The sequence below is a fragment of the Schizosaccharomyces octosporus genome (assembly GCF_000150505.1).
Source record: "Schizosaccharomyces octosporus yFS286 unplaced genomic scaffold supercont6.1, whole genome shotgun sequence".
Classification (NCBI taxonomy): domain Eukaryota; kingdom Fungi; phylum Ascomycota; class Schizosaccharomycetes; order Schizosaccharomycetales; family Schizosaccharomycetaceae; genus Schizosaccharomyces; species Schizosaccharomyces octosporus.
The window spans coordinates 3,095,006-3,120,758 of NW_013185619.1; the positions used below are offsets into that span (position 1 = coordinate 3,095,006).

At 37.8% G+C, this 25,753-nt stretch overlaps 13 protein-coding genes and 1 non-coding gene across 14 annotated transcripts; 7 read left to right on the forward strand and 7 right to left on the reverse strand.

Annotated features, from left to right (window-relative positions):
* Positions 1-30: 30 nt before the first annotated feature.
* Positions 31-3,380, reverse strand: SOCG_02206 (splicing factor Sap114). The gene has a single exon (XM_013160700.1). The coding sequence runs from the start codon at positions 1,696-1,698 to the stop codon at positions 280-282; it is 1,419 nt and encodes a 472-aa protein (XP_013016154.1). The 5' UTR covers positions 1,699-3,380; the 3' UTR covers positions 31-279.
* Positions 1,895-3,410, forward strand: SOCG_02207 (diacylglycerol cholinephosphotransferase/diacylglycerol ethanolaminesphotransferase). The gene is made up of 2 exons (XM_013160701.1): positions 1,895-2,259; positions 2,303-3,410. The coding sequence occupies exons 1-2, from the start codon at positions 2,123-2,125 to the stop codon at positions 3,324-3,326; spliced, it is 1,161 nt and encodes a 386-aa protein (XP_013016155.1). The 5' UTR covers positions 1,895-2,122; the 3' UTR covers positions 3,327-3,410.
* Positions 3,411-4,242: 832 nt separating this feature from the next.
* Positions 4,243-6,373, forward strand: SOCG_02208 (dihydroxyacetone kinase Dak1). The gene has a single exon (XM_013160702.1). It carries the CDS (start codon positions 4,487-4,489, stop codon positions 6,227-6,229), a length of 1,743 nt encoding a protein of 580 aa, XP_013016156.1. The 5' UTR covers positions 4,243-4,486; the 3' UTR covers positions 6,230-6,373.
* On the forward strand, positions 6,349-8,553 carry SOCG_02210 (pig-P subunit). Its single transcript, XM_013160704.1, has one exon. The coding sequence runs from the start codon at positions 7,757-7,759 to the stop codon at positions 8,351-8,353; it is 597 nt and encodes a 198-aa protein (XP_013016158.1). The 5' UTR covers positions 6,349-7,756; the 3' UTR covers positions 8,354-8,553.
* Positions 6,498-7,568, reverse strand: SOCG_02209 (exosome subunit Rrp40). Its single transcript, XM_013160703.1, has 2 exons — positions 7,256-7,568; positions 6,498-7,116 (listed from the first exon to the last, which is right to left on the reverse strand). Exons 1-2 carry the CDS (start codon positions 7,463-7,465, stop codon positions 6,607-6,609), a joined length of 720 nt encoding a protein of 239 aa, XP_013016157.1. The 5' UTR covers positions 7,466-7,568; the 3' UTR covers positions 6,498-6,606.
* On the reverse strand, positions 7,594-9,955 carry SOCG_02211 (uncharacterized protein). The gene is made up of 4 exons (XM_013160705.1): positions 9,735-9,955; positions 9,633-9,683; positions 9,334-9,587; positions 7,594-9,214 (listed from the first exon to the last, which is right to left on the reverse strand). The coding sequence occupies exons 1-4, from the start codon at positions 9,831-9,833 to the stop codon at positions 8,689-8,691; spliced, it is 930 nt and encodes a 309-aa protein (XP_013016159.1). The 5' UTR covers positions 9,834-9,955; the 3' UTR covers positions 7,594-8,688.
* Positions 9,956-10,063: 108 nt separating this feature from the next.
* Positions 10,064-12,692, reverse strand: SOCG_02212 (heat shock protein BiP). The gene has a single exon (XM_013160706.1). It carries the CDS (start codon positions 12,508-12,510, stop codon positions 10,528-10,530), a length of 1,983 nt encoding a protein of 660 aa, XP_013016160.1. The 5' UTR covers positions 12,511-12,692; the 3' UTR covers positions 10,064-10,527.
* An 874-nt stretch (positions 12,693-13,566) lies between these two features.
* SOCG_02213 (ATP-citrate synthase subunit 2) lies at positions 13,567-15,380 on the forward strand. The gene is made up of 2 exons (XM_013160707.1): positions 13,567-13,667; positions 13,728-15,380. Exons 1-2 carry the CDS (start codon positions 13,644-13,646, stop codon positions 15,183-15,185), a joined length of 1,482 nt encoding a protein of 493 aa, XP_013016161.1. The 5' UTR covers positions 13,567-13,643; the 3' UTR covers positions 15,186-15,380.
* Positions 15,381-15,538: 158 nt separating this feature from the next.
* SOCG_02214 (short chain dehydrogenase) lies at positions 15,539-16,502 on the reverse strand. Its single transcript, XM_013160708.1, has one exon. It carries the CDS (start codon positions 16,436-16,438, stop codon positions 15,656-15,658), a length of 783 nt encoding a protein of 260 aa, XP_013016162.1. The 5' UTR covers positions 16,439-16,502; the 3' UTR covers positions 15,539-15,655.
* A 1,022-nt stretch (positions 16,503-17,524) lies between these two features.
* On the forward strand, positions 17,525-19,649 carry SOCG_02215 (haloacid dehalogenase-like hydrolase). Its single transcript, XM_013160709.1, has 6 exons — positions 17,525-17,916; positions 18,011-18,053; positions 18,106-18,168; positions 18,237-18,331; positions 18,379-18,462; positions 18,538-19,649. Exons 1-6 carry the CDS (start codon positions 17,869-17,871, stop codon positions 18,940-18,942), a joined length of 738 nt encoding a protein of 245 aa, XP_013016163.1. The 5' UTR covers positions 17,525-17,868; the 3' UTR covers positions 18,943-19,649.
* SOCG_02216 (GTPase Ryh1) lies at positions 19,090-20,765 on the reverse strand. Its single transcript, XM_013160710.1, has 4 exons — positions 20,444-20,765; positions 20,229-20,388; positions 19,993-20,104; positions 19,090-19,889 (listed from the first exon to the last, which is right to left on the reverse strand). Exons 1-4 carry the CDS (start codon positions 20,564-20,566, stop codon positions 19,679-19,681), a joined length of 606 nt encoding a protein of 201 aa, XP_013016164.1. The 5' UTR covers positions 20,567-20,765; the 3' UTR covers positions 19,090-19,678.
* Positions 20,766-21,149: 384 nt separating this feature from the next.
* SOCG_16186 lies at positions 21,150-21,221 on the reverse strand. The gene has a single exon. It is a non-coding gene; the product is annotated as a tRNA-Ala (tRNA).
* A 527-nt stretch (positions 21,222-21,748) lies between these two features.
* SOCG_02217 (CTNS domain-containing protein) lies at positions 21,749-23,291 on the forward strand. Its single transcript, XM_013160711.1, has one exon. It carries the CDS (start codon positions 22,101-22,103, stop codon positions 23,001-23,003), a length of 903 nt encoding a protein of 300 aa, XP_013016165.1. The 5' UTR covers positions 21,749-22,100; the 3' UTR covers positions 23,004-23,291.
* SOCG_02218 (SUMO E1-like activator enzyme Rad31) lies at positions 23,268-24,710 on the forward strand. The gene is made up of 5 exons (XM_013160712.1): positions 23,268-23,497; positions 23,545-23,973; positions 24,036-24,181; positions 24,242-24,341; positions 24,390-24,710. The coding sequence occupies exons 1-5, from the start codon at positions 23,415-23,417 to the stop codon at positions 24,553-24,555; spliced, it is 924 nt and encodes a 307-aa protein (XP_013016166.1). The 5' UTR covers positions 23,268-23,414; the 3' UTR covers positions 24,556-24,710.
* Positions 24,711-25,753: the final 1,043 nt, after the last annotated feature.

Here is a 25,753-nt window from a genome sequence, read left to right on the forward strand (position 1 = left end):
ATAAATCAAAGTGAAGTACTAGAAAAACAATAAAAAAAAAAAACTTCTTTGAAATTAATTGATAGACTTGATGGGATGAGTCAAATGTAAGCATACAACACATAGCAGTGCGCCTGTGACATACGCGATAATTCCACATACATACACATATAGAAAAAGTAAGACATTGAGTAAAGAATAAGAAAACTGATGAAAAAGGAGTCGTAGTACTATACGAGCGATTGCAATTGCTAAGTTATCATTAACTAAAAATACATTATATATATCCTTTTCTGTAAATCAACGACGTTTATTTGGAGGAGGAGCAGCACCAAATGAACTTTGTGTAGCTGCGCGTTTTCTTCGTTCTACCTCTTCGGGCGTAATCTCTATGCCATTATGTACATCGAAAATATCAGTCCGGTTACTGACTAGTCGTTTCATGTTTGCAGCAACATCAACGTTTTCTAGGTTCAATGTGGATCTTCGTGACTCTTCAATTTTACGTTGCTCACGCCAGCGGGGGTCTAATAAATGAACTCGCATATGTTCACCCATTTCACTTGCCGGAATCATTTCACCAGTAAATGGACTACGCTCCATAGGTACATGCCGTTGAAATGCTTTAGGAACAGACTTAGTGGGTTTTGCAGAACGAAGAGGTGGGGGTGCACCCATAGCCGAAGGTTGTGTAGCTGGTGATGGAGAGGTTTCTGCGGATGTTCTTTGTGAAGGTAAGGAAGAAGGCATAGCGACACCAAATTCTGCTTTGGCGGGTGCATTCAAAGGTTCCCAAGCAGCTGATGTGGGAGGAGCTTCTTCAATAGAGTAGTTCATATCGGGCATAGTGAACATTGCGGACTTTTGCTCTAACGTTGCGGTTTGCAAATCAGCAAGATTTGTCGGTTTTGAGAGCTTGGTTGTTTCATCTGCTCCAGTGAATTGGATGACCTCAACCACTGCGAAATCGTTCCAGTCAATTTGTGCGTATTCAATTTTTTCCCTCTCTTGTTCTTCTTTACGTTTCGCCTTTTGAGTTTCTTGGTATTTCTGCCACTCAACTCTGGGTTGTATCCGTGAAAGAACGCTGTAGGGATCCTGAATGTTTTGACGAAGTAAGGGTTCAAAAGGCGGAAGAGTATTTTTTACTAAAGAAGCGTATTGTTGTACTATGCGCGTAAAATAAGGATAGAGAGCATGGTTTTGATGTAAAAAATCAAATTGCGTATTTCCCCATTCCTTTTGTGAAAGTTTAGCAATGAAGGTAGGTCCTCGAATAGCTGCGTAGCGAGCTGTTAGTCGGAGTACGTTTAAGTCTTGCGCTGATACAGAAGGCAAGGGTTCTGAAAACAAATACGGAGGAGGTGCGGGAGGTGCGCTTTCAATGGATTTAGTGATGGGCCGCGCCAAATTTGCAGCTCCTTGTCCAACTCCTGCAGTTGCTTTTAGTTTTCCTTGTCTAGCCTCTTGAAGTTTGTGCTGATAGTACTTGTAATAAGGATCGTCCACTTGTAAAAAGGAAAACTTTGGATTTTTTATCTCATTTTGGCGAATCTTTTCTTCAAACGCAAGCCCATTTCTAGCGACGTAGCCGGCGGATTTGTCAATGATTTCTCTGATTTCCGGAGGAGGAAGAATCAAATTGGTTGGAAGACCTAAGACGCCATCTTTTTGTAAATTATTTTGATCGGAAGGAGGTGTTCCAGCAACAGAGGTCATTGCCACGGTAAAAATGGTAGATTTTGGATATATTTAAATATGAAAATAGATAAACCGAACCCGAGCCCCAAAATAATTTTAAAACCTTCAAATAATCACGAGAAAACGATTAGAAACGAAAATTAAACGTATGATGTATGAACAGTGCTGATATAAGTAGGAAGTGGACGCGTGGTAATAGGAAGTTCGTTGAATGCCCATGGCCTAAAGGCTGAGGCCAGGTGCGTTACGACAGACCAAAATGAAAGTTTGGTATTTGAGTTGAAAGAAAAATGAAAAAAAAAAATCAAAAATAATTGAACCATTTTTTGGGCATAGATGATTAAAGGAAAGTTTCGACCCTTTTTGTGAAGTGTGAAAACCTCTTGGTTTTTACAAAACACTCGTTCCTTTGCATCGACTCACTAAAGAGCGTGTTTTTAACATGCATTTAAACAAGCAACAGTTGAAAAGTCTTCATAAATATCAATACGCGGGTGTTGATAATTCTTTATTATCTAGACATGTTTTGAAGCCGTACTGGTGGAGCCAATTGCTCAAGGTGATCCCAATGTGGATGGCGTATGGTTAATTGTGTGTAGAAAGGCGATGCTAACGACTTTAGGCCGAATTTGATTACCTTGACTGGATTGGGATTTGTCACCGTGAATGTCATAACCATGCTCGTGTATAAGTATGGATATGAAACGGACGGATACCCCGGGTGGGTATACGCGTCTTGGGCTGTAGGATTGTTTTTGTATCAAAGTTTTGATGCAATTGATGGATCACAGGCACGTCGAACCAACAGTTCGTCTCCACTTGGTCAACTATTTGACCATGGCGTGGATGCCATCAACACAAGTTTGGAAGTTTGGCTAACCACAGAACTATTTCAAATGAGTATTCCCTTGACTATCTTTACTCAATGTGCTTGCTTGTTATACTTTTACGCTTCTACATGGGAGGAATACCATACAGGCGTCTTGTATTTGTCTTACTTTTCTGGTCCGGTGGAAGGCATTCTTGTGGTTTGTGTATTGTTTGGTATAACTGCATATACCGGTGGTGTATTTTGGACAAAACTTCATCCCACCCCAGAATCCTTTGGCACCATTCGTTCTATGATTCCCTACTACACATATGGCTCTTGCATGTTTTACCTAATGAGCGTTGGTTTGTTTTTGAATGTATTCCAAAGTATTCAAAATGCTGCACGTGTATTGAAAGAGGAAAAGAAGAGCGTTTGCAAGGGCTTGTTGGGACTTTCTCCCTATTTGGCACAATGGGCTGCCGTTTTTTTGCTCTATGCCAAATACCCCAACCTGTTTGAAGAGCAATTTGTTACAGTTTATTTATTGAATGCCATGATTTTGGCCTATTCTGTTGGTATCATCATCGTCTCCCATGTGACCGAATCTTCCTTCCCTCACTGGAATGTCTTGATTTTGCCGTACATGGTGAATGCTTTGGACGCCTATACATTTGGAATCCTCGAAGGCTATCAAAAGGAATATATATTTGCTTATATCGGCTTTACTCTAGGAATCTATGGAAACTTTGTCGCTCATGTAATATCATCCATCACCGAAGAGTATGGCATTCATTGCTTGCGACTTTCCCCCAAGCCAGAAGAAAAGAAAAATTAGTTGAAACTTTGAAACGAAACGAAACGAAACGAAAAGAAAAGAAAAGAAAAGAAAAGAAAAGAAAAGAAAAGAAAAGAAAAGAAAACCCAACGATTTCATCCTTTTCCTTCTTTTTCTTTTCAAGAAACTTCCAATCCAAATACGTTCGTATTCGGTTCTTTCATCTTTAATCTTTTTAACCTCGTTTATCCGAGGCTCAATGAATTTGGTTATTATGATATCCTATAAAATCTTCATGTTGAACGGGTATATCACCAATATTGAAGCTGTCTACAATTCTGTAAATATCTAGTAAGTAAAAAAGACTTGAATAATATGAAAATTTCAATCAAAAAATCTGTTGTTTCAATATTGTTGGATCATTGTTCACATGAAGGCTGAGTTGTTTCCAATGATCACATTTTGACCTTTTGTTTATGTGTCAAGTTACGTGCAAAAGAAACCGAAATTAGAGTTAAGAATTGGGGCTGGCGCTGAACAAAATTGCAACAATTCAAGAGAGGGGGAGGTCCTTTAAAGTTAAATTTGTGGAGAATTGTATAAGCCTCTATGAAGCTTCCTTCTTTTCCATATATAAACTTTTACGTTTGACATATAAAATTCGCCAAATATTTTACAGTTTAAGCTAACGGGCGCTTCTACTGGGGGACTTTATTCTTTACGCTTTCTTTTGGTAAAGGAAGAAACTAAAACTTTGAATTTGGATTGAAGCAGAGCCCTGGTATTGGTTCTATGACCCTCCAGGAAGCAAACGCTATTTAAAATGAAAATTTAATTCGAACTTCTACTTGTTTTACTTCATAGACAGGCAGCTTTTATTCGCTAGAAGTATTATTACATGGTTGCATCATGCACTTTGTCCATAAATAAGCTTTGTATGAAACCAAAAAAAAAATTACATAATCGATGAATAGGTCACGGTGTTTGTAGTATATAAGTAGACCTATTTCTTCACATATTCAACATTAAAACAACTCTCAACAACGATTTCTTAGTGCGCGCTTTTTCTCTTTACCAAAAAATTTCACCCCAAAAAAAATTATAACCTAAAAAACCCTTTCTTTCTTATTTCTCCTAATCTTTTTTGGACCCATATCACTCCTTTTCTGCATCTATATTTCATTTATTGATTTTGGAAAAAATAACTAATTATTAAAAAAATGGACAAACACTTTATTAATGATCCCGATGTTTTGGTCAAAGGCTCTCTTAAAGCCTTGGCTTCTTTAAACAAGACACTTAGTGTTCATGAGGAAGGAAAATTTATTTACTTCCATGAATATAATAAGAACAATGTCAGTGTTATATCAGGCGGTGGTGCGGGGCACGAACCGACCCACTCCTCGTTTGTCGGAAAGGGGATGCTAAATGCTACTATCTGTGGCTCTATTTTTGCCTCCCCTTCGTCTAAACAAATTAATGCCGGTATTAAGCAAGTCAAGTCAGATGCTGGTACCTTGGTAATTTGCAAGAATTATACGGGAGATGTGCTTCATTTCGCTATGGCAGTTGAAAAAGAAAGAGCCGCCGGAAGAAAAGCTGAATTGATTGCCGTGGGCGATGATGTGTCCGTTGGCCGTGCCAAGAGTGGTAAAGTCGGTCGTCGTGGTCTCGCCGGTACGGTTCTCATTCACAAAATAGCCGGTGCTGCTGCTAGCCATGGTGTTGGTTTGGAAGATCTTGTAAAACTTTGTCACACTGCCAATGATAATATGGTCAGTATTAATGCCTCTTTGGCCCATGTCCACGTTCCTGGACAAGGTCCTCGTGACGATGATGAAAGCATGGCTCACGATGAAATGGAACTCGGTATGGGTATCCACAACGAACCCGGTTGCCGTCGTATCTCCCCTATTCCCTCTATTGATGACCTTGTTTCTGAAATGCTAAAACAATTGCTAGACCAATCCGATAAGGATCGTGCTTATGTAAATATCAACAGTGAGGATGAGGTAGTGTTGGTCATGAACAACCTTGGTGGCTTGTCCTTACTTGAATTCAGTGCTGTTTCCAGCAAAGTCGAGGAAGCACTTGCTGAACAATATTCCATTCGTCCAGTCCGTGTGTATGCTGGTATCTTTACGACCAGTCTGAACGGTCTTGGCTTTGGTATCACCTTGTTCCGTACCACCGATCATATAAACATCAATGGCAAAGAAATTTCCTTCCTTAATTTACTAGACGAGCCCGTTGAGGCTACTGGCTGGCCTTACTGTCTGCCTGCCAACGTCAACTCCCAGAACAAGATTGGCAATATCAGCATTCAAGAAGCCCACGCTGATATTCAATCTCCTGTTAAAATTGACAAGGAAGCTGTTCGCAAAATTATTCTTACTGCTATGCAGAATTTAATTGATGCTGAACCCGAGATTACCAAGTTTGATACAATTGCGGGCGATGGTGACTGCGGTACCACATTGAAGCGAGGCGCTGAAGGTGTCGCTGAATTTGTCAAATCTGACAAATTCAGTGATGATCCAATTCGTCTTGTCCGTGATATTGCCGATGTCATCGAAGACAATATGGATGGTACCTCTGGTGCCTTGTATGCCATCTTCTTCCATGGTTTCGCCAAGGGCGTCAAGGATCACCTTCAAGAAACGAAGGATATTTCCACCAAGATGTGGTCTAACGCCTTAAATGTTGCTTTGAATACTCTCTTCAAGTACACTCCTGCTCGTCCTGGTGATCGTACTATGTGCGATGCCCTTGTTCCATTCGTTGAAAAGTTTGTCGAAACCGACGACATCCATGCTGCTTCTAAGGCTGCTCGTGATGGCGCTGAAAATACCGCTTACTTGCAAGCTAAGCTTGGTCGTGCTGTTTATGTTGGTGGAGATGTGAAGGTTCCTGATGCCGGTGCCCTTGGTGTTGCTGCTATTGTTGAAGGTTTCGCCAAGTAGGCATGCATTATTTATAACCCTTATATTTGTTGTATTATTATTATTATTATTAGAGGACATATATATATCTAGTTTTAAAAGTGATTCTAGTTTTATGTAGAAACGACGATACGTACTACCAATGAAATGCCTTTTCTATAGAACATATTGATTCCATATTTATTGGATTGTATTTTTACAGTAGTCTAAAACAAGAATACATTTCATAAATACACAAGCTACGAAACTCATGAAGCACTGAAAATACTAGAAAAAAAAAAGAAAAAAACAGGAAAAGCCAAAGCCATATATTCATTGCAACTATTATATTTATCTTATTACTTACTTATTGTACAAAGAAAATTACATATATTTTTCCGAAATTTCAGTAAAAAGGGTTAAAGATTTTTTACCATTGACTTTACTAATTCAATTTGCTCATCATCATTCAAAAATTCCGACTGTTTTATGCAATTGCTAATCAAAATCGTCGTTGGAATTGTTTCCGAATGAGCCCACACACGTCCATTCATCCCAACAGCAATTTCAAACGGAATATAAGTACCAAGAGTTTGTAAAAGGGCATTCTGAGGAGACAAAAGCTTTCTGCAGTGTGATAACGATAATCCGGTAATCATATACCCTTCCTTCAATTCTCCAAAACCACCAGCTTTTCCTGTGGTCGCATCTAAACATTCCAACTCTGGTTCCATATCGCGGTCAGCTAAAGATACGCGGGCATATACCAAACTTCCCACATTCAGATTTGGTTTGCTTTTTCTGGTAACGTTTTCAAAGGCCAGTGCGTTTAATTGAGCACTGTGTGCTGATCCAATATCCACTCGATAACCCTCAGCAAAACGAGAAGTAATTTGGCCAATGACCTGATCATTCATAGCAGGAATATACTGAATTTCTGTTAGAACTTTTTCTTAAAAAGGACGAAAGCAAACATTGAGGTTGTATTGCATAGACGCAATCGTCTTTCTCGGAGTAGTTATAAGTCTCAATGTCGATTTTCCTATACTAAACACTCTTAGTACTTACTCGTTTCATTCTTGTATCCACTAAAACAGTATTTTTAACTCCCTGATGTAGAAACCCAGGTCGAGAGACTTTTATTTCATCTTCATGATCGTGTTTCTGATGAACTAAACCAGGACCTAATCGAACAGTTCCTTGTTCCACTATACTAGATAACTTTACATCGTCTCCCGGGAAGTAGTAAGAAGGACCTGATTCTTTTACTTCTGACATGTTGTAAATTTCAAATTCTTTATTGCAGTGTTTACTGTGGATTAAAAATACCGTTCTACGCAGCGCTAGTGCGATGTTTTGAATATTTGCTTATTTACTCCTTGGCCAACTGAAAGTAGCCAAGTTAATAATGTTTAACGTATCGTACCATCTTAATTTATTTTCGTTAATTAAATATAACGACATACAAATTTTGTTGTTAATATCTTCCTAAGAAACTTCCTTATAAGGTGTTGCCTGGTTACAATGACCATCTTCTATTGACACAAAGCAATATAAACATATGTCTGAATGGCAGATAATCAGTACTCGTCACCCTTAGAAAGGCTAGACGGAATTGTAGAGGATGAATTCAATGATAACCTCTCAAATACGGTGTTTGATCCACCATTCTATGGACATCCCATGTTGATTCCGCCGTCTCCTTCATTGACAACGATGTTGCGTGCGAGGTCTACCACTCCTGAAGGAGACGAAATTGACGTCTCTGAAATGGATCAACAGGAATGGGATATCATGGTGAAGGTCCCTACTTATGAGTACTATGGATTCGTTCTGTACCTGGTATCGATGGTCGCCTTTGGCCTCTTCATCTGTTGGGCAATCCTTCCAGCGTCTGCCGTGAATTATCTGGAAATACAGTCTTACCTTTCCCGCTGGTGGGCACTTGCAATTCCAAGCTGGATACTGGTGCTGATTATTTATATCCACGTTGCATTGACAGCATACAACACCGAGGTATTGACAAGGCCTCTCAATAGCTTGGAATACTTGGTGGATCAGTATTCGCAGGTGGGAGAAGAGGACAGGGCTGCTTGCGGCCGCGTTGTTGACCTTCGCCTGTGCGATGTAAATCGTCAACGATACGAGGCCACAAATGCAAAGTAAAGGATGGCTATAGAAAACCAGATGAGCTTTCTGTAGTCCTTTCTATATATTTTTTATTATACCTTTTAATGACACAACTTTCCATGATATGTTTACGAATACGCTGATCGAATCGTGAGTTGTCGGTTCTTTCGTTCTAGGATAATAGAATTTAATGTTATTTTATCATAGTCTTTCATTAGGTTGACAAGTAGCGGCTATTTAAAGTTTCTTCATGGATAATAATCCTTTTGACAAACGTTCATTAACATGTGCGTAGATAATCCAAAACAACGGGGATTTATATTCTCGAAATAACGGAGAAACAAACATATCGCGTTCAGTAAACAGTAAGTTTATTCCCAATCGTCATCGTCATCATTGTCTTTATTTTGTTTCGTATCGTCTCTTTCAGTTAAGGAAGGCTCTGCAGTTACTTTTTCATCAACGTGATTAGCAGAAGTTGAAGTACTGTTCTTTTTGTTTTGTTCCGAGTCGAGTTCCTCCTTATTATCTTTAGAAACTTCTTCCTTCCCTCCGTTTGTCTTCTTATCGTCATCTTCTTCTTCAATATCGCTTTTTTCATCATCCCAACTAAATATTTCTTCTTCAGTGTGCATAGAACTCAGGGATTTCGTTGGTTGTTCCTTGTACCAAAAGAAACGTTTCCAAAAGGCTTCATATGAAACCTGTGAAGGCACTAATTCTTCCATTTGGTTACGCAAGTTTTCATATGTTTGTAGGAGAGCTGAAATCTCATCTGTCTTGCTATCAATGGAAATTCCCTTTTCCCAATCATTATAACCCTCATCAGACACGGGATTTCGAAAGAGATCTGAATTTTCAATCAATCGCAAAATTTTCTTGTCCTGACGGCTCAAACTAAAAACAGTTAGGTCGTTCTGTTCAATTTATTCAGCGAAACTTAAGCCCTTATTTCCACGTAATGGTAATTACATGAAGAGGTACTATCAAACAACTAGATAAATCGCATTACTTACAATAAACTTGCACGAGAAGATTTGGATCTTGTTAAACTTGGTTGTTCTTCCCCTTTTGGATTGACCTGTAGCGCTTTGTCCAAAAATCCATTGACTCTTGTTCCAAAACTATTCCAATAACGACCTGCTGACTCTTCCACTCTGCGAAGATTTTCCATTGTCGATCCTGAGGAACTACCTTCTTCAAATTGTGCTTTCAAATTACTCATCCCTGTATTCGCACGCTCTCTTGTATCACCCATAAAGCTTTCGCTCTTCATACGATATGTTAACTATCATTTCACAATTATCTCCCGTACCTTTTCTTTAAATTTACTCCAAAAGGGACCAAATTTCCCTCCAGTTATGGACTATTCAATGTCAGTTTGAGGCCTTAACAATTATGCAATACGAAGACATACGTCCAATGCGGAACCCATTTCTTCTTTTAATTTCTCGTATCCTTCTTCATTTTGCTCTTCCGTTGTAGTACTTGGGCTCATATAATCATAAAGATCCATTGTACCGCCTTTTTTATATATGTGGTATAGTTATCGTCAGAAGCAGCGTTAAGCGCGACTGGTGCTTCTTCCTATCCAGAGCTTCATTCAAAGTTACACGAAAAAAGTGTCTACAAGAGAAAGAAAGAAGACAGATATATAAGAAAATAAATTTCATTTTTCTAATTTCAACCTTCCTAACATTTGCAATATCGTTCTTTGAGTTTACAGTTCTTCAAAGCCAGTATTTTTATCAAAAATAAAAGAATGTAACGTTTTTATTAGACTATATACTCTTCATGCTAATAACAAAGGATAGTATTGTTATACATTATTTTTGATTTAAATGGTTATCTGAACGATATCAAACTCAGAAAATCCGTTAGTTAATTCAATGTACCATTTGCAAAGTTAACATCAGCACCAGTTAGCTTAGCTAATATACATCAACAAAACTAACGGCTTTCTATATATGATGGGTCGTTCAGTAAAGGAATAGCATGCACCGATATTAATTTCGAAGGGACATCAATTCAGTTATGTAGCTTTCACTGCAGAAAAGTGAAAGCTACAGCTGAACTCATTAAAATAACTGATTCTATCATAATCATTTCTCAAGAAACATTAATAAATTATTGCAAATCTTAATATTTTTTAAGATTTATAGTGTCATATTAGTGCATGAATGTTTTTGAACGACGAATCCATAAACACTTTAAAGTTCATCAGCATCAAAGTCCTCATCTTCTTCGTCGGCTCCAGCTCCCTCAGAGTAAAGCTTTTGAGTAATGGGATGAACAGCTTGATCAACCTTTTGACGTTGATCATCAAGCTCTTCTTTAGATGCTTCAGCACCTTCAACTTCAAGCCATTCAATAACATCCTCAACGGTGTCCAAAACAGTTTGCTTGTCCTCCTCGCTAACCTTACCGCCGAATTGTTCTTTATCGGTGAATTGGGTTTTCAAAGAGTAAACGTAGTTTTCAAGACCATTACGAGCTTCAATGCGCTCCTTCAAAATTTTGTCCTCTTCGGAATATTGCTCGGCTTCCTTGACCATACGTTCAATGTCCTCTTCAGACAAGCGGCCCTTATCGTTCTTAATAACGAGTTTCTCGGGCTTGCCCTTACCAGACTTGTCAAGAGCTGAAACGGTCAATACACCATTAGCGTCGACTTCGAAAGTAACTTCAATTTGAGGAACACCGCGAGGAGCGGGAGGAATACCGCGCAAGTCGAATTTACCAAGCAAGTTGTTGTCCTTGGTCAGAGTACGCTCACCTTCAAATACTTGAATCAAAACGGTGTTTTGGTTGTCACTGGCAGTTGAAAAAATTTGAGACTTACGGGTAGGAATAGGTGAGTTACGGCGGATAAGGTGAGTCATGACACCACCGGTGGTCTCAATACCCAAAGTCAAAGGGATGACATCCAAGAGTACAATGTTATCACTTCCTTCTTCGCCAGATAAAACACCAGCTTGAACAGCAGCACCATAAGCCACAGCCTCATCAGGGTTAATGCCCTTAGAGGACTTCTTACCAAAGTAGCTCTCCAAAAGTTCTTGAACCTTAGGAATACGAGTGGAACCACCGACAAGAACAATGTCATCAACTTCAGATTTCTTAAGTCCAGAATCCTTCAAAACTTGCTCAACAGGCTTCAATGTTCTCTTGAAAAGGTCCATGTTCAATTCCTCAAACTTGGCACGAGACAAGGTTTCGGAGAAGTCCTTACCATCGTGGAAAGAATCGATTTCAATACGAGCGGACTTTTGAGAAGACAAAGTACGCTTTGCCTTTTCAACTTCGCGCTTAAGCTTACCCATAGCTTTGGCGTCCTTAGTAACATCGACGTTGTTCTTGCGGTTATACAAACGGGCCAAGTAGTTGATGATCTTGTTGTCAAAATCTTCACCACCAAGATGAGTGTCACCGGAAGTGGCCAAAACTTCAAACACGCCGTTGTCAATAGACAAAAGAGAAACATCAAAAGTACCACCACCCAAGTCATAAACGATGATATGCTTTTCACTGTCAGTCTTATCCAAACCGTAGGCAATAGCTGCGGCTGTGGGTTCATTGACAATACGAATGACATTAAGACCGGCAATTGTACCAGCATCCTTGGTAGCTTGACGTTGAGCGTCGTTAAAGTAGGCGGGAACCGTTACAACAGCGTGGGTGACGGGGTGTCCAAGGTAAGTTTCAGCAGTCTGCTTCATCTTACCAAGAATCATGGCAGAGATTTCTTCAGGGGTGAATTCTTTTGTCTTACCACCGTACTTAACCTCAACGAGAGGACGGTTTTTGTTGTTGACAATGTTGAAGGGAAGAGACTTAATATCTCTAGTCATAGTCTTTTCGTCAAATTTACGGCCAATAAGACGCTTGATATCGAAAACGGTGTTCTCGGGATTGGCAGGAGCCTGGTTCTTAGCTGCCTCACCAACCAAACGTTCTTCATCAGTGAAACCAACATATGAAGGGGTAATACGGCTACCTTGGTCGTTGGCGATGATTTCGACACGACCATTCTTCATAACAGCCACACAGGAGTAGGTAGTACCAAGATCGATACCAATGACAGTACCATAGTTTTCAGTTTCGTTTTTCTCCGAATCGGCGAAAACTGAAGGTAAAAGAACAAATAAAGCTATAAAATAGCTGAAAATGCTGAAGAGTTGAAACTTCCTCATTTTATAAAGAAGTATTCAGTCTAATTTTGGATTTCTTTATACAATAACAAGACCAACAATAAGACTTGAATTCTTTTGAAATATGAACAAGTAATCAATTATTAATCAATCACTGCACAGATTTTAGAATTAATACCTTATATACTCTATAAAGGAAAAGTACAAGTTGGTTTGTGGTAAGTGTTTATACACCGGTCGAAATTCCAGTAAGTAACATGAGAAGCAGTCACATGTCGTTTAATAGTATCTTCCAGAACACTTTTATCTTGATGGGAAATAATCATGTAGATGCGAGTGTAAACAATTCGCTTCGTAAAGGCTATTTTTGAAATGTAAACAAAGCAGTATTTCATTAAAAATTATGAGAGGTCGGTGAAAATATTTTTACCTTTTCTTGGACTTATAATTAGTAGATGTTTTTGATTTAAAGTTTATTCGGAAGGACGCGAGGTAGATATATAAATTTTTAGTAAGCTGTATGTTTGGATAAGCCAACTCTTCTTGCTGAAACTCTGCGGTAATTATTCATGGTTTCATTCTTTTCTTTATATTAGAATTTCTTTTTAACTTTTATTGTATTTGTTATTTTTATTATTTTTTTAGCGGTTGATTCCTTGTGATTTTACCATTAATTGTGATACGTAAACCGAGGAAAATAAAAGCTATTTTCTCGTAAGATGATTCGAAATAAAAAGTAATGAAATTCATTGACTTTAGTAGCTATAATGGTATATAACTTGTGTGAAATTTATCTTATTTAAAGGGGAAACTGTTAATTCCTATTCATTTTCAGCGTGAAGTTTGATACTCGTATTCACTTAGCAAGTTACTTTATTAACTCCATTTTGAAATTGAATTCATGTACTAATTTTTTGAAGGAAGCTATAATGAGATTTGCAATTAAATAATGGAAGAGCAAGATAAAAATGTACTTGAACAAAAAGATTCGCTCAAAATAAACGGACACTTTCTTTTTCCAAATAAATATGAAAAAAAAATAAAATTTAAATAAGAAATTGCTTATTAAATAAGATTATACTATTAATAATATTTGATGACTTAACAAAATCTGCGAGACGCAGTGCCTTCTTTCTAATATGCCTTGATGCTTCTTACTACTGACCAAATTCATAATGTCGGCAAAATCCATTAGAGAGGTAAAGAACAGCAGATTTTTTAATTCAAAGAATTCTATATACTTACTAGTGAAATTTTAGTTTGATGGTAAGGCTGTTTTAGCCTATTGGTTGAACAAGTCTCCAAGCATTTCTAAGGAAGCATACAAAACCCCTTCTTCCAATCCAGATACTCGACTCGCTCATATTCAATTTCCATTACCTAATGAGGAAAGTCCAGTTAACTCTTCTGCTTACAAGCAAGTTGTTGAGGATGTTTTTGCTGAAGTAGCTCGTCAACACCCTTGGGTCCATGATTCCAAGCTTGTTGCAAAGCCAGACCAGCTAATTAAACGTCGTGGTAAATCTGGACTTTTAAAATTGAATTCCACTTGGGACGAAGCGAAAGACTGGATCCGTGAACGTGCTGGTCAACCACAGCAAGTTCAACACGCTGTCGGTCTTTTAACTACTTTTTTGGTAGAGCCTTTTGTCCCTCATTCCTCTGATGAAGAATATTACATTAATATTAACTCTGTGCGAGAAGGAGATTGGATATTATTTTGCAATGAAGGTGGTGTCGACGTTGGTGATGTCGATGCAAAGGCTAAGAAGATTTTGATCCCTGTATGCCTTGATAACTTTCCTTCTCGTACTGAAATTGCTAATACTCTTCTTTCGGGAATTCCAGAGAAGCAACATGACTCTCTAGTTGATTTTATCATCCGTCTGTATTCGGTCTATGTCGACTGCCAATTCACATACTTGGAAATCAATCCGTTAGTTATTCTTCCCAGTGGTTCTGGTGCAAATGTACACTATCTGGACCTTGCTGCAAAGCTTGACCAAACTGCCGACTTTGAGTGTGGCGCAAAATGGGCTGTAGCTCGTACTGCTGAAGCTTTGGGCATCAAATCTGAAAACAAAGATGACTCTAAACCGATCACAGCTGACTATGGCCCTCCCATGGCTTTCCCAGCTCCATTTGGTCGTGATTTGAGCAAAGAGGAAGCTTACGTTCAAGAACTGGATGCCAAGACCGGTGCTTCTCTAAAGTTAACCATAATGAATCCCAATGGTCGTGTTTGGAATCTTGTCGCCGGAGGTGGTGCCTCAGTAGTTTATGCTGATGCCGTTGCTGTTAACGGTGCTGCAGATGAATTAGCTAACTATGGTGAATATAGTGGTGCACCTACAGATGGTCAAACTTATCAATACGCCAAGACGGTTTTGGATTTGATGACTCGTGGCAAGCCTCGTGCTGATGGTAAAATCCTTTTCATTGGTGGTGGTATCGCAAACTTCACTTCCCCAGCTGTAACATTCCGCGCCATTTCTCGAGCTTTGGGCGAATTCAAAGACAAATTGCTTGAACACAAAGTTTCTATCTGGGTTCGTCGTGCTGGCCCCAATTATCAAGAAGGTCTCCGTGTCATTCGTGAGGCTGGCGAAAAGTATAATCTTCCTTTGAAGGTGTACGGTCCGGAATGCCACATCAGCGGTATTGTCCCTATGGGTTTAGGTAAAGCACCTGTAGCACCAGAATGGCAAATGGCCTAAGCCATGAGACGTATGATTTTGCAATGTATGGCTACTTTTTGAATGTTTTTATTCAGATTATATATGTATGTTTTGGTAATATATTTGTTTCTTTTCTTGTTTTTTTTTTTCCTTTTGGAGTCAATAATGCCAATTGTGTGTACATGCACACATAAATGAGCATATGTCCGATCCGTAGTGAACCTCTAAAATGTCAAATATGTTGTTTGATCACTTAATATCTTAATTCTTTCAACTACAATTTATGACTTACAAAGACAACATATTATATATATAGTACTTGCAATTAAAATATATTTCATCATAAATTGCTAACTACCAAACAAAGACTTCTTATGAAAGAAGAGTCCATCGTCATCATGGAGAGTATATTTGTCGTAAATACGGAAAAGAGGAATCAAAATGTGTGGAGGAAAAGATGTTCCAACATGTAAAATAAATAAATAGCAAAATTATTTTTTGATCTTCTCTTAAATTGAGGTGTAACCACCGTCAACCTTGAGGTCTAAACCAGTAACATAAGTAGCAGCGTCACTGGCTAAGAACACATAGGCACCAACCAATTCTCTAGGTAAACCAATACGACGGAAAGGAGTGTAGGGAACCCATTCTTCGTGCATTCCACCGGTCATGTCAGTGGAAATGTAACCAGGGGAAACGACGTTGACACGAGCAAAATCAGCCCATTCAACAGCCAAACTCTTACAAAGGTGAATTACACCTGCCTTGGAAGCATTGTAAGCAGCTTGCTTTTGAGGAACGTTAACAATGGCTCCTGACATGGAACCAGTAGCAGTAAGACTACCGAAGCCTTGCTTTTCAAAGACGGCACCAGCAACGTGACCAACGTTGAAAATACCGGTCAAGTTGATGGTGATATCCTTCGACCACTCTTCAGGAGTCATCTCAATTGCAGATTTACCGGTGCAAACACCAGCATTTGCAACAACAGTATCAATATGACCAAATTGCTTTAAGGCCTCGTCAAAGACGCTTTTAACCTCGTCACAGTTGCTAACGTTGCATTTCAAGGCAATAGCCTTAACACCATATTTTTGACTGATTTCCTTGGCTTGACTTTCGGCATTGGTGCTGTTGTAGGTAATTAAAACATCTGCTCCAGATTGGGCAAATGCTCTTGCAACATCTAAACCGATACCCTTAGAGCATCCGTAAAGAAGGGCCTTCTTGCCCTTTAAGCTGAGGAGGTCAGTGATGGTTCTTTCGTTAATGTTCTTGGCGGGAGGGCTCATTTTTCGTTTCTAGTTATGAATTTACAAAATAAACTGATTAACTATGCTGCATAATGAATATATGGGCTACTGTTTATAACTTTGCTTCTGATCAAATTATCCACTATGATGCAGATGATGATGTTTGAGAATGATGTTATGCCACATTGATCATTCCAACGATGACTTCACTTTTGGTTCGTTTTCTTTTCACATATTATTTAATGGAATTAAATAGGTAGATCCTTGTCAGCGTGATTCCAAATTACAGTCAGGGTTTCCTACCATTTTTCTGTACGTAAATCTCCACGTGAAAGAGATGCTCACAATAAATCCGGTTCATATTTAGAAAGTTTGGTAAGAAAAAATAATAAAAATAATAGAAAAGTAGAAACTAAAACAAAATAAAAACTTCAAAACACCGCTTCTGTCTGCGATTTCGATTAACTTTTACCTTTGCATTATTCTTACTTTGCGACCTGTGAGGTAACCAAATGTTCACGTACTGTATTTTCTGGAATTTTAATGATTTCGCTTACCTTACAGATAGAAAATATGATTCATAAAATTTTTGGAATTTCAGAAACGTTCTAAATCATTACTTTACGGTCTTATTGAACTTAGGTGAATCGTTGGATATGATGTAACCAGACACCGTAATAGGAAGACTGGAAGACTGAGTCAAAGTAGCATCTGACTCTGAAGCTGTTTCGCATATAGTTTTGTACCTTGTTCACTTTTGCTTTACCAAAAGCGAGCGTCTTCTATACTTTGATGAACAAACACGTTGTTGATGACACAAGATTTTATAGGCGATCGGAACTGCACTAAACGATAAACGAAGCTATAGTCTAAATTCCATAGCGTAAAGAAAACACAGTATTTTTTGAATTACGTGAAATCTTTCTTTGAAGTGTCATACCGTAATTTTTCGTAAAGTACATATGGGATAGTATTATGTACTCCTGGAATACTGGGACTAGTTCGGTGTTGTATTATTTGATTCATACATTTGTTTAATATTACATAATATTATTAGTAGTACTAGTGGCGGTCAGCGATATTTTAAAGAACTCAATCTTTATGCTCACAATCTGACATAGCAAACAATCTTCAAAAGTAAGCTATTCGCCACTAACGGTTTGAACATCCATTCCACCAGTAAACGAAAAAGTTTGCTATTGCTTCGGGCGTTTCATTTTTTGGACTTGGAAGATTTCTAGGCATCTTCTTATTGGGGGCAAGCTGAACCGCTTCTTAAATTTTGGATTTGGAACTTTCTCTTGAGATTTTCAATTGAATTGCATTTTTTTCGTTGCTTCTTTGTTGGCGCACTTTTCTATTGCATGGTCTTCCTGTTCTATCTTTTGTAGTAATACTCGATATCCTGCTGTTCGTATCGTATCGCATCGCCATTTCTGTTTTAATTAGAAACTGGAATCAAGACTACCATGCCTGCTCAAAACCATTTATATAAAGCCTGTCTGTTTGATATGGATGTATGTCGTCCTGTTTTAGTTTCTGGTTGAATCCGTTAAACTGTATCTTGGACCGTAGTTTGTTTTCATAAGTTAACCATTCTTCTTTGCGTAGGGTCTCCTCGTTGATAGTGAAACCGTCTACACCAAAACTACAAGTATGGATATATCGTCTGCATGACATGGTACCAAAACTAACATTCTTCTCAGATTTCATGCTGGAACGTTATAACAAGGGCCCACTACCTCTTACTATTAAGGCCCAAATGATGGGTACGTAGTTTCAAGGGACTTTTTGCTATTATATCTGTTTACTTTCTATTTTGCTCACCTTGTTTCAGGTCGCCCCGGAGATAAAGCTGCCGAAGTTGTAATTAACTGGTCCAAAATCCCAATGACTATACAAGAATTTGTTGACGAACAACAAGTTATCCGCGTAAGTCTTCAGCTTCCCATCACCTTAAAAGCTAACCACCATTCTAGGCAAAGTTTTGGTCTTCCATGAGTTTGATGCCGGGCGCTGAATCACTACTCGAACATTTATATACAAATCACATTGATATTGCCGTAAGTTCCTTCCCTGTTTGGTGCATTCAAGATGAAGGTTGTTGGACTTTCATAGCTAACCTTTTATCCACATAGTTAGCTACTTCATCCAACGTTGCAAATTACCAAATGAAAACCAATCATCTTCGTCATGCATTTGACAAATTCGGTGAGAACGTTATTACCGGCGATGATCCTCGCATTCCTCCTGGTCGTGGAAAACCCCATCCTGACATATGGCTTCAAGCTCTAAATCTTATCAATCAAAACCGCGAAAAGCAAAGTCTACCTCCATTATCTCCAAAAGATTGTATTGCTTTTGAAGACAGCGTTCCTGGAGTTAAAAGTGCAAAAGCTGCTGGTATGCATGTCATTTGGGTTCCTGATGCAGCGATTCTTAATCTTTTCCACGATCAATTGAAAGACCTTGTTGATGATCAGTGTGAACTTCTGATGAATTTAGAGGAGTTTCAACCAAAAAAATACCTTTCAGGTGCTTAATCATCTCTTTACTGATACTATAATATTTGCGCGTATGAGCAAAGGGAAAATGACCCAGATCATGGCGCGCCTGATTTTTTGTTTAACAGATTAAGCGAAAAAAAAGTTTTTCTGTTTAAAAAATATATCAAAGGGAAAATGAGAGTTCACGGTTTATACAAATATCCTTTGATTGTTGTTCACTGTTCATTGAAGATAATATTAGACAGGTACGGAGGCAGGCAAAAGTAGAAACGATGTACATAATCATAACATTCTTTCTATGTAATGGAAGAAATAAAATACATAGAAATCAAATCAGGAAAAAAGTGAAAGGGTCCTAATTCTTTTAATAGAAAATAAAAGATTTTGGGATGGAACGAAATTCCAAAGAAGGTTAAAATAATTACAAAAAGCTAGAAGTTTTCCTGAAAACATCAACGAAAAGAAACCTAGAGTAAAAAAACGAAGGTGCTAGACCATAAACTTGGATTTAGACAAAGATTAGGTTGATGAATATATTAAAAAAAAAACTACCAAAGTCATTGAAAAGAAGGCAAGGTTTTCTCATCGTGTCGTTCATTAAATATCTGTGCACTGACAAAATAATGTTGAAAGTAATAAAAAGACTGTCAACGTTAAATATGCAATATGTAAAAATGTAAACAATCCGTCAATACACATTCATAACATATCTTGACATATCTTGGGCGCAGAGGTAAAAGGGGAAAAGGTTCAAAATTTGCAAACAACTATCTCAACAGTTGCAACCGCCTTCGTTTTCGTTCGGTTGGATACTTACGTCGATTAACTGGGTACTTTGAGTCTCGACATTTTCCATTCCAGGAAGCATTTGAGCGATTTTCCGGAAAAGTTGTTTCACATTATAACCAGCTTTGGCACTAGTTTCCATATGCATAATTTTTAATTCACTAGCTTTTTTTTCACCTTCTTCTTGGCTAACTTGTCTGTAAAAGAATTAGTGAAAAGGCAATTCATAATCAACAGGGAAGGAAGAAACCTTATAATGTGATTTTAAGCACTCCCTCTTTCTTTTTGGATAAGACATACCTTTTATCTGATAAATCTGTTTTGTTTCCAACAAGTACGATAATCACATCGTCACCCCGTTCAGCCCTCACATCTTCAATCCATTTTTCAGTATTCACAAAGGAGTTATGGTCTACATGACATGTTAGTAAACATAAATCATTATCTTGCGATAGAAGCAAACGGTCGACATTATTAAAAGTTAATTGCCAACCGTCATAAGATTTCAAAGATGGTTTGCTTTGACATTAACATACTCGTAATATCGTAAACAATGATGGCAACAGAAGAATCCCGAATATAAGAAGGAATTAAAGAACGAAATCTTTCTTGGCCAGCGGTATCCCAAAGTTGAAGACGAACAGTGCGGTCTTCCAAATACATTGTTTTACTTAGGAAATCAATTCCAATTGTAGCCTACCGATGGTGACGTTAGCCAAACAAAATTTCCGCTAATTTATTTGCTTCGTACCTGATAAGTATTGTCGAACTGATCATACATAAACCGGGTGATTAAAGAAGTTTTACCAACGGATTGTTCTCCCAAAAAGACAAGCTTGTATTTACGCAACGAAAACGAATAATTGTCCGACATTTGGAAATCTAAGAAATTAAAGGAGTATCTGTTTTCTAGTTGATCCTCTGGCACAAAAAAGCTTTCGTGAAATGAAAAGGGAAGGAAGGTGGTGTTCGCTTTTAGTTTTCTTTTCTATAGTGGTTTAGAGCAAGTTCAAAATACGGCGGTGTAACGATATTGTTTAGATGAGAGAAACAAACTCCCGGTTACATTTAACCATTTAACAAGCGACTGCTGATGAAATGAAAGCGCCTTTTTTTATTTATATATTTTTTATATATTTTTTTTCGCTATTTGTTGTTTCCATTTGATATTTGCAATCAACAAAAAAAAAAGAAAGGAAGTGGAGTGAAATAACTTAAGACTTTAAAGAAAATGGTTGGAAGAATTGGCTATGTACAAGACGGACACCGAAATTCATGATTACAATAATACAATTGCAAGTCTTAAGTTGAAACCCTGGTAAAAGCTAAGTATGAAATATTGGTTTGTTGTATGAAACACCAGCTCTCTCTGGAGATTTAAAATAGTAAAATTATTCATTTTTAAAAAAGAAAAGCTTCTATTTGCCAAAATATAAGCAAAAAAAAAGAAAAAATAATGGACACACTGGGGATTGAACCCAGGCCAACTCGCATGCAAAGCGAGCATGCTACCACTGCATCATATGCCCGATGCTTAAAAGACTAGAATAATATGCATCATTTATAGCACTAAAGAATGGAAAAGAAACGCACCAACATATCAACTTCCAAACCAAATTATAACCATCTCGTATGGGATCTGTTGTACCGTTTAAGAGAATGATCGTTTGAATGACATTAAAATCCGGTTCTCTTCTAAAAAAGAGCAAGCAAGAATTTGAATTGGTCGTTTGTAGAGTACTTTGCTTATATTTGACCAAAAGACCGCTTCGTGAATAGTATTTTTTTTTTCTTATATACTAACTTAGTGATTTAGCAAAGAAGACACAGTGACAGAAGCTCAGCTCAGATGGGATCGGGTTTACCATTTTACATTTTCTTCTTCAACCCATTTTATTGTCTCTTGTTTATTTACGCGGAATGACGAATTCATCTATAAAAAGCAATTCCACGCGAAAGCAATCAACTTTTTTAATATACGTTATATATTTAACTAATTAATTCCTATCTGTTCACTGATCCGAATTATCAATTTTCTTTGTAGAGTTGTACCTTTCGATTGGGATGAAAGTCGCTTAACTGATGACTTCAAAGGTATAAGTTCATCCCACTACCTTTTGCCATCCACCAACATTGCTTTAGTTTCCCTTCTTTGAAGCTACAAATATAAACTGGTATTTGTTAATAATAGGTTTTTCTTTTTTTTTTTTCCAATTTAATTCGTGATAGGAAGCGTCTTGTTGGATTCCTGTATCTGTCTTTCGAATATCGTACCGTAATCTGTTAAAATCGTTTGTCGCGGACTAATTTTACTACTTTCTTTCTTCCTTACATAGCGGAAACCTCCTAAATTTGAGAAGTCTTTCTTTCCTTGCTGCTTGTCTCCTAATTGAAATTACCGGCTGATTATGCGCGCAATGTCTTCAAGTTTTCTACGAAATGATCAAGAGCAACAGTGTCCTTTGGCAACTGTAACAAGCTTTGTATCTGCGATTATTATTATTATCGGACTTGTTCTTTCTTATCTACTCCAGGTTTACCGAATCGTAAAACTTGGAACCTCAAAGGGTCTTAGCTTTTCCTACCTGGGCTTAGGTTACATTGGTGTATTGAATGCTCTTGCCAACGTAATTACTCTTCAGGTCGTCCCTTTGACAAAGTGCTGCCATGAATTTTACTCTGCTCGCCAATGCTTTGCCAATTCCAGCGGTCTTATGCAGGTCGGTTCTCAGGTGATGTCAATGGGTGCAGTTCTACTCTCTTTCTGGATGTACCTCCCTCGTCCTATTCATTTTGTTTCCAACGATGATGAGAGTGGTGATCCTATCCCAGAGCCTTTAAGCATTACGAAAAGCAAAACCTGGCGAACAACCTCGTATGGTTTATTGGGAATATTTGCCTGGGGCCTGTGTATCTGCATCTTATCTGCTACCGTTTTAACTTACAATATGGCTTGGGCAGCATTTCTTGGTTTTAGTGCTTCTTTCTGCGCCATCGTACAGTACGTCCCTCAGTTTATTTCCACTATCCGTCACAAGTCCCATGGCGCTTTAAGCATTCCCATGATGGTTGTACAAACTCCTGGCGGTTTCTTGATCGGTTACCTATTGTCAAGACTCCCCGGTACAAATTGGACCAGTTACATGATGTACGTTGTTAGCGCATCTTTGCAAGCGGTTTTGCTTTCTTTATGTTTTTACTACCATCTTCAAAACAAGAAAACTAAGCAAGAAGAAGAAGCTCTTGCCGTACAACGTGAGGAAGAGTGTCAACGTGCTGTAAGAGTGTTGGAAGAAGAAACCGGTCCTTAAAATGCGTCTGTGATGTTTACGTTTTCTTATCATGAATCTCTTTAGACATTTTATGCGTCTGAATTTTTCAGTCTTCAAAATCCGATCACTTTTTCAGTCTCTTTCCACATTCCTTTACCTTATATTAATGTGTTATTATTTATCAATCGTTATGTCAAGCACAATTGTTATACTAAAATTCTAAATTCATCAGTCGAAATGCACGAATGTCATATAGTCGTGAAGTTATAAAAGTTTTAATAATATTATGTCATTTTATTTTTACAACTTCTTTTTTTTACCATTAGAAAACGTAGCTGAATCAAGACATTTTGGTTATTCCACTTTGAACTTATAAGCTGGAAGCCATTTTATAGGGAAGGCAAGAGCTTATTGAGACAAACCGTCTCATACGAACTGAATCGGGCTAATATGGACAAGAACGGCATGAATCCTGAAGAAATTGCATTATACGATAGACAAATTAGACTTTGGGGCTTCAATGCCCAACAAGCGTGAGTGTTTTGCTAATCTATGAGAACCTCTAACCAGCGTTGTCTAGGTTAAAACAATCTCGAGTTTTGTTAATTACAGCATCTCCTTTATCAAACGAAATTGCAAAAAATTTAGTCTTGGCCGGTATTGGGGAGTTATGCTTGCAAGACACCCATTCTGTTGAGATGCAAGATGTGCATGACCAGTTCTTTTTGGAGGATTCAAATATAGGAAAATCTAAGGTATCTTCCCTTATAGAAAAACTTAAAGACCTCAATCCTCTGGTGAAATTATCCTCTTTGAATACACCGATCGCAGAGTTGTCTGAAAGTATAATCTCTTCGTTTCAAATGGTTATTGCAACTCAGCTACAATATGATGATTTCTGCAAGGTAAACAATTTATGTCGTACCAGCAAGCGTCCTATGTATGCTTCAAGTTGCTATGGACTTTATGGATTTGCTTTCGCGGATTTGATCGATCATGAATTTGTAATGTAAGTGAGGAGTCTATCAAGGATGTTGTTATTTTTTTTTTCTACATACTAACTTTTAATAGAGAAAAAACTGTTGAAAATACTAAAGTTGAGCAAGCAATGTCGACCAGTCAAAAACCCATGCAGGTAGCTTTTGATACTGCCCTTGGTTCCAAGTTAAAACCTCGTTTAGCAAAAAAAGTTCCGGCAGCTTATCCAGCGTTATTGTGTAAGATATTAAAAAAAACATTACATTCTAGTATAACGTTGCATGCTAACACCTTCACAGCCGTTCTGAAACACAACAGGTCAGACCCGGATTCCATCAAGAAGATGTGTCTTGAACAAAAGTTAGATCCAAGCGCAATCCTAAACGAAAGCTTTTTGAAGTAAGTGATGATTTTGTTTTCAACGGTTTCGTTAACAATTTACTTTAGCGACTTTTCCCAGAATTCCAACTTCCAGTGGATGCCAGTGATCTCCATCGTAGGAGGTGTTGTTTCCCAGGATGCTTTGAATGCAATTAGTAAACGCCAATATCCCATAGATAACTTTTGGATCTTTGATGCTGAAACCAGCACGGGACCTATATACATGCTGTAATTACGAGTTGGTTGTGTATAAATTTGAATGCCCATTTCTACTTTCTATCTTTTCCAAATATTTTTATTTCTATATCAAAGAAGCAATTTCTAATACAGAATCTATAATATTTTCATACTACCACTTAATTTGACAGAAGTTTGTTTACACAATAGAGGACTCTGCTACATCACGGCCAGGAACCATTCTCTAGGTAACATGCACCCTTGTCACTGATTTTTGCCAGTAGGTAATAGACCACGCAGTTAAAAAGCAGTCACGTAAACAATAAAAGTGCACCAAAGTGCTTTCTGTTTTACCAAGCTTGTACATTAGCTACTTTTTCTTGAAGCTTTAGTTCATAGTTGGTAAGTACATAATAAATACTTTAAGGATTTAAAGTGATGACAAAACGACGTATACAACTGAATAACTCATGTTGAATTCTGTTGTATTTTTTTTAAGTTTCAGCCTTGTCTGATTAGTATTCTCTCTTTTTTAACCTTTTCTTTGCCAAGCTAACCCTTTAGAATGATTATTATTGATTTCCCAGACTAAGACACTTTATGGTGCTGTAGTATAATGTGTATGTTAAATACTCCGACAGCTTGCGCATTTATAGGATGAGTTTCAAAGACATAACGGGCGGACTAAATTGGTCACATTCCAAGTCTTCAACTGTACATTGAAGTCGTGATCGCTTTGTTGATTTCGAGTCTTACTGATTTCTCGCAGTCTGTTGGATTTCATTTCATTTTATTTATGTTATTTATTGCTAACTCTTCTTAGAGATATATTGTATTTTTTAGTATTTCCAGCAAATTGAAGCTTTTAAATGTGACTCGTTGCGGTGATGAGCAATTCACACTGTCTGAAACTGCCCATGATTTCTTTAATATACTCTGAGCAACTTCTGTCATTTTTTTAGTTATCTATATGTACAGGAAATTAGCAATAGATAGTATGAAAGTGGTTCTATGAACTAAAAAATAGAAAATATCCTCTGCAAAATCCTTTATTCGAGTTGTGGAGTAGTAAGCTTTCGTTTGATTTCTTTAAGAAAGCTTTGTACTAAGTTACCATCGTAGGTACGTACGTCTCTTCGAAGTAAACATTGCTCTTGATGCAGCGTTCTTGCTTTAAAGACGAGAGTATTAATTTCTTCTGATTCTCGTTTGATCAATGAAGAAGCGGTACAGGTTTGGTTCTTTGTAAGAAA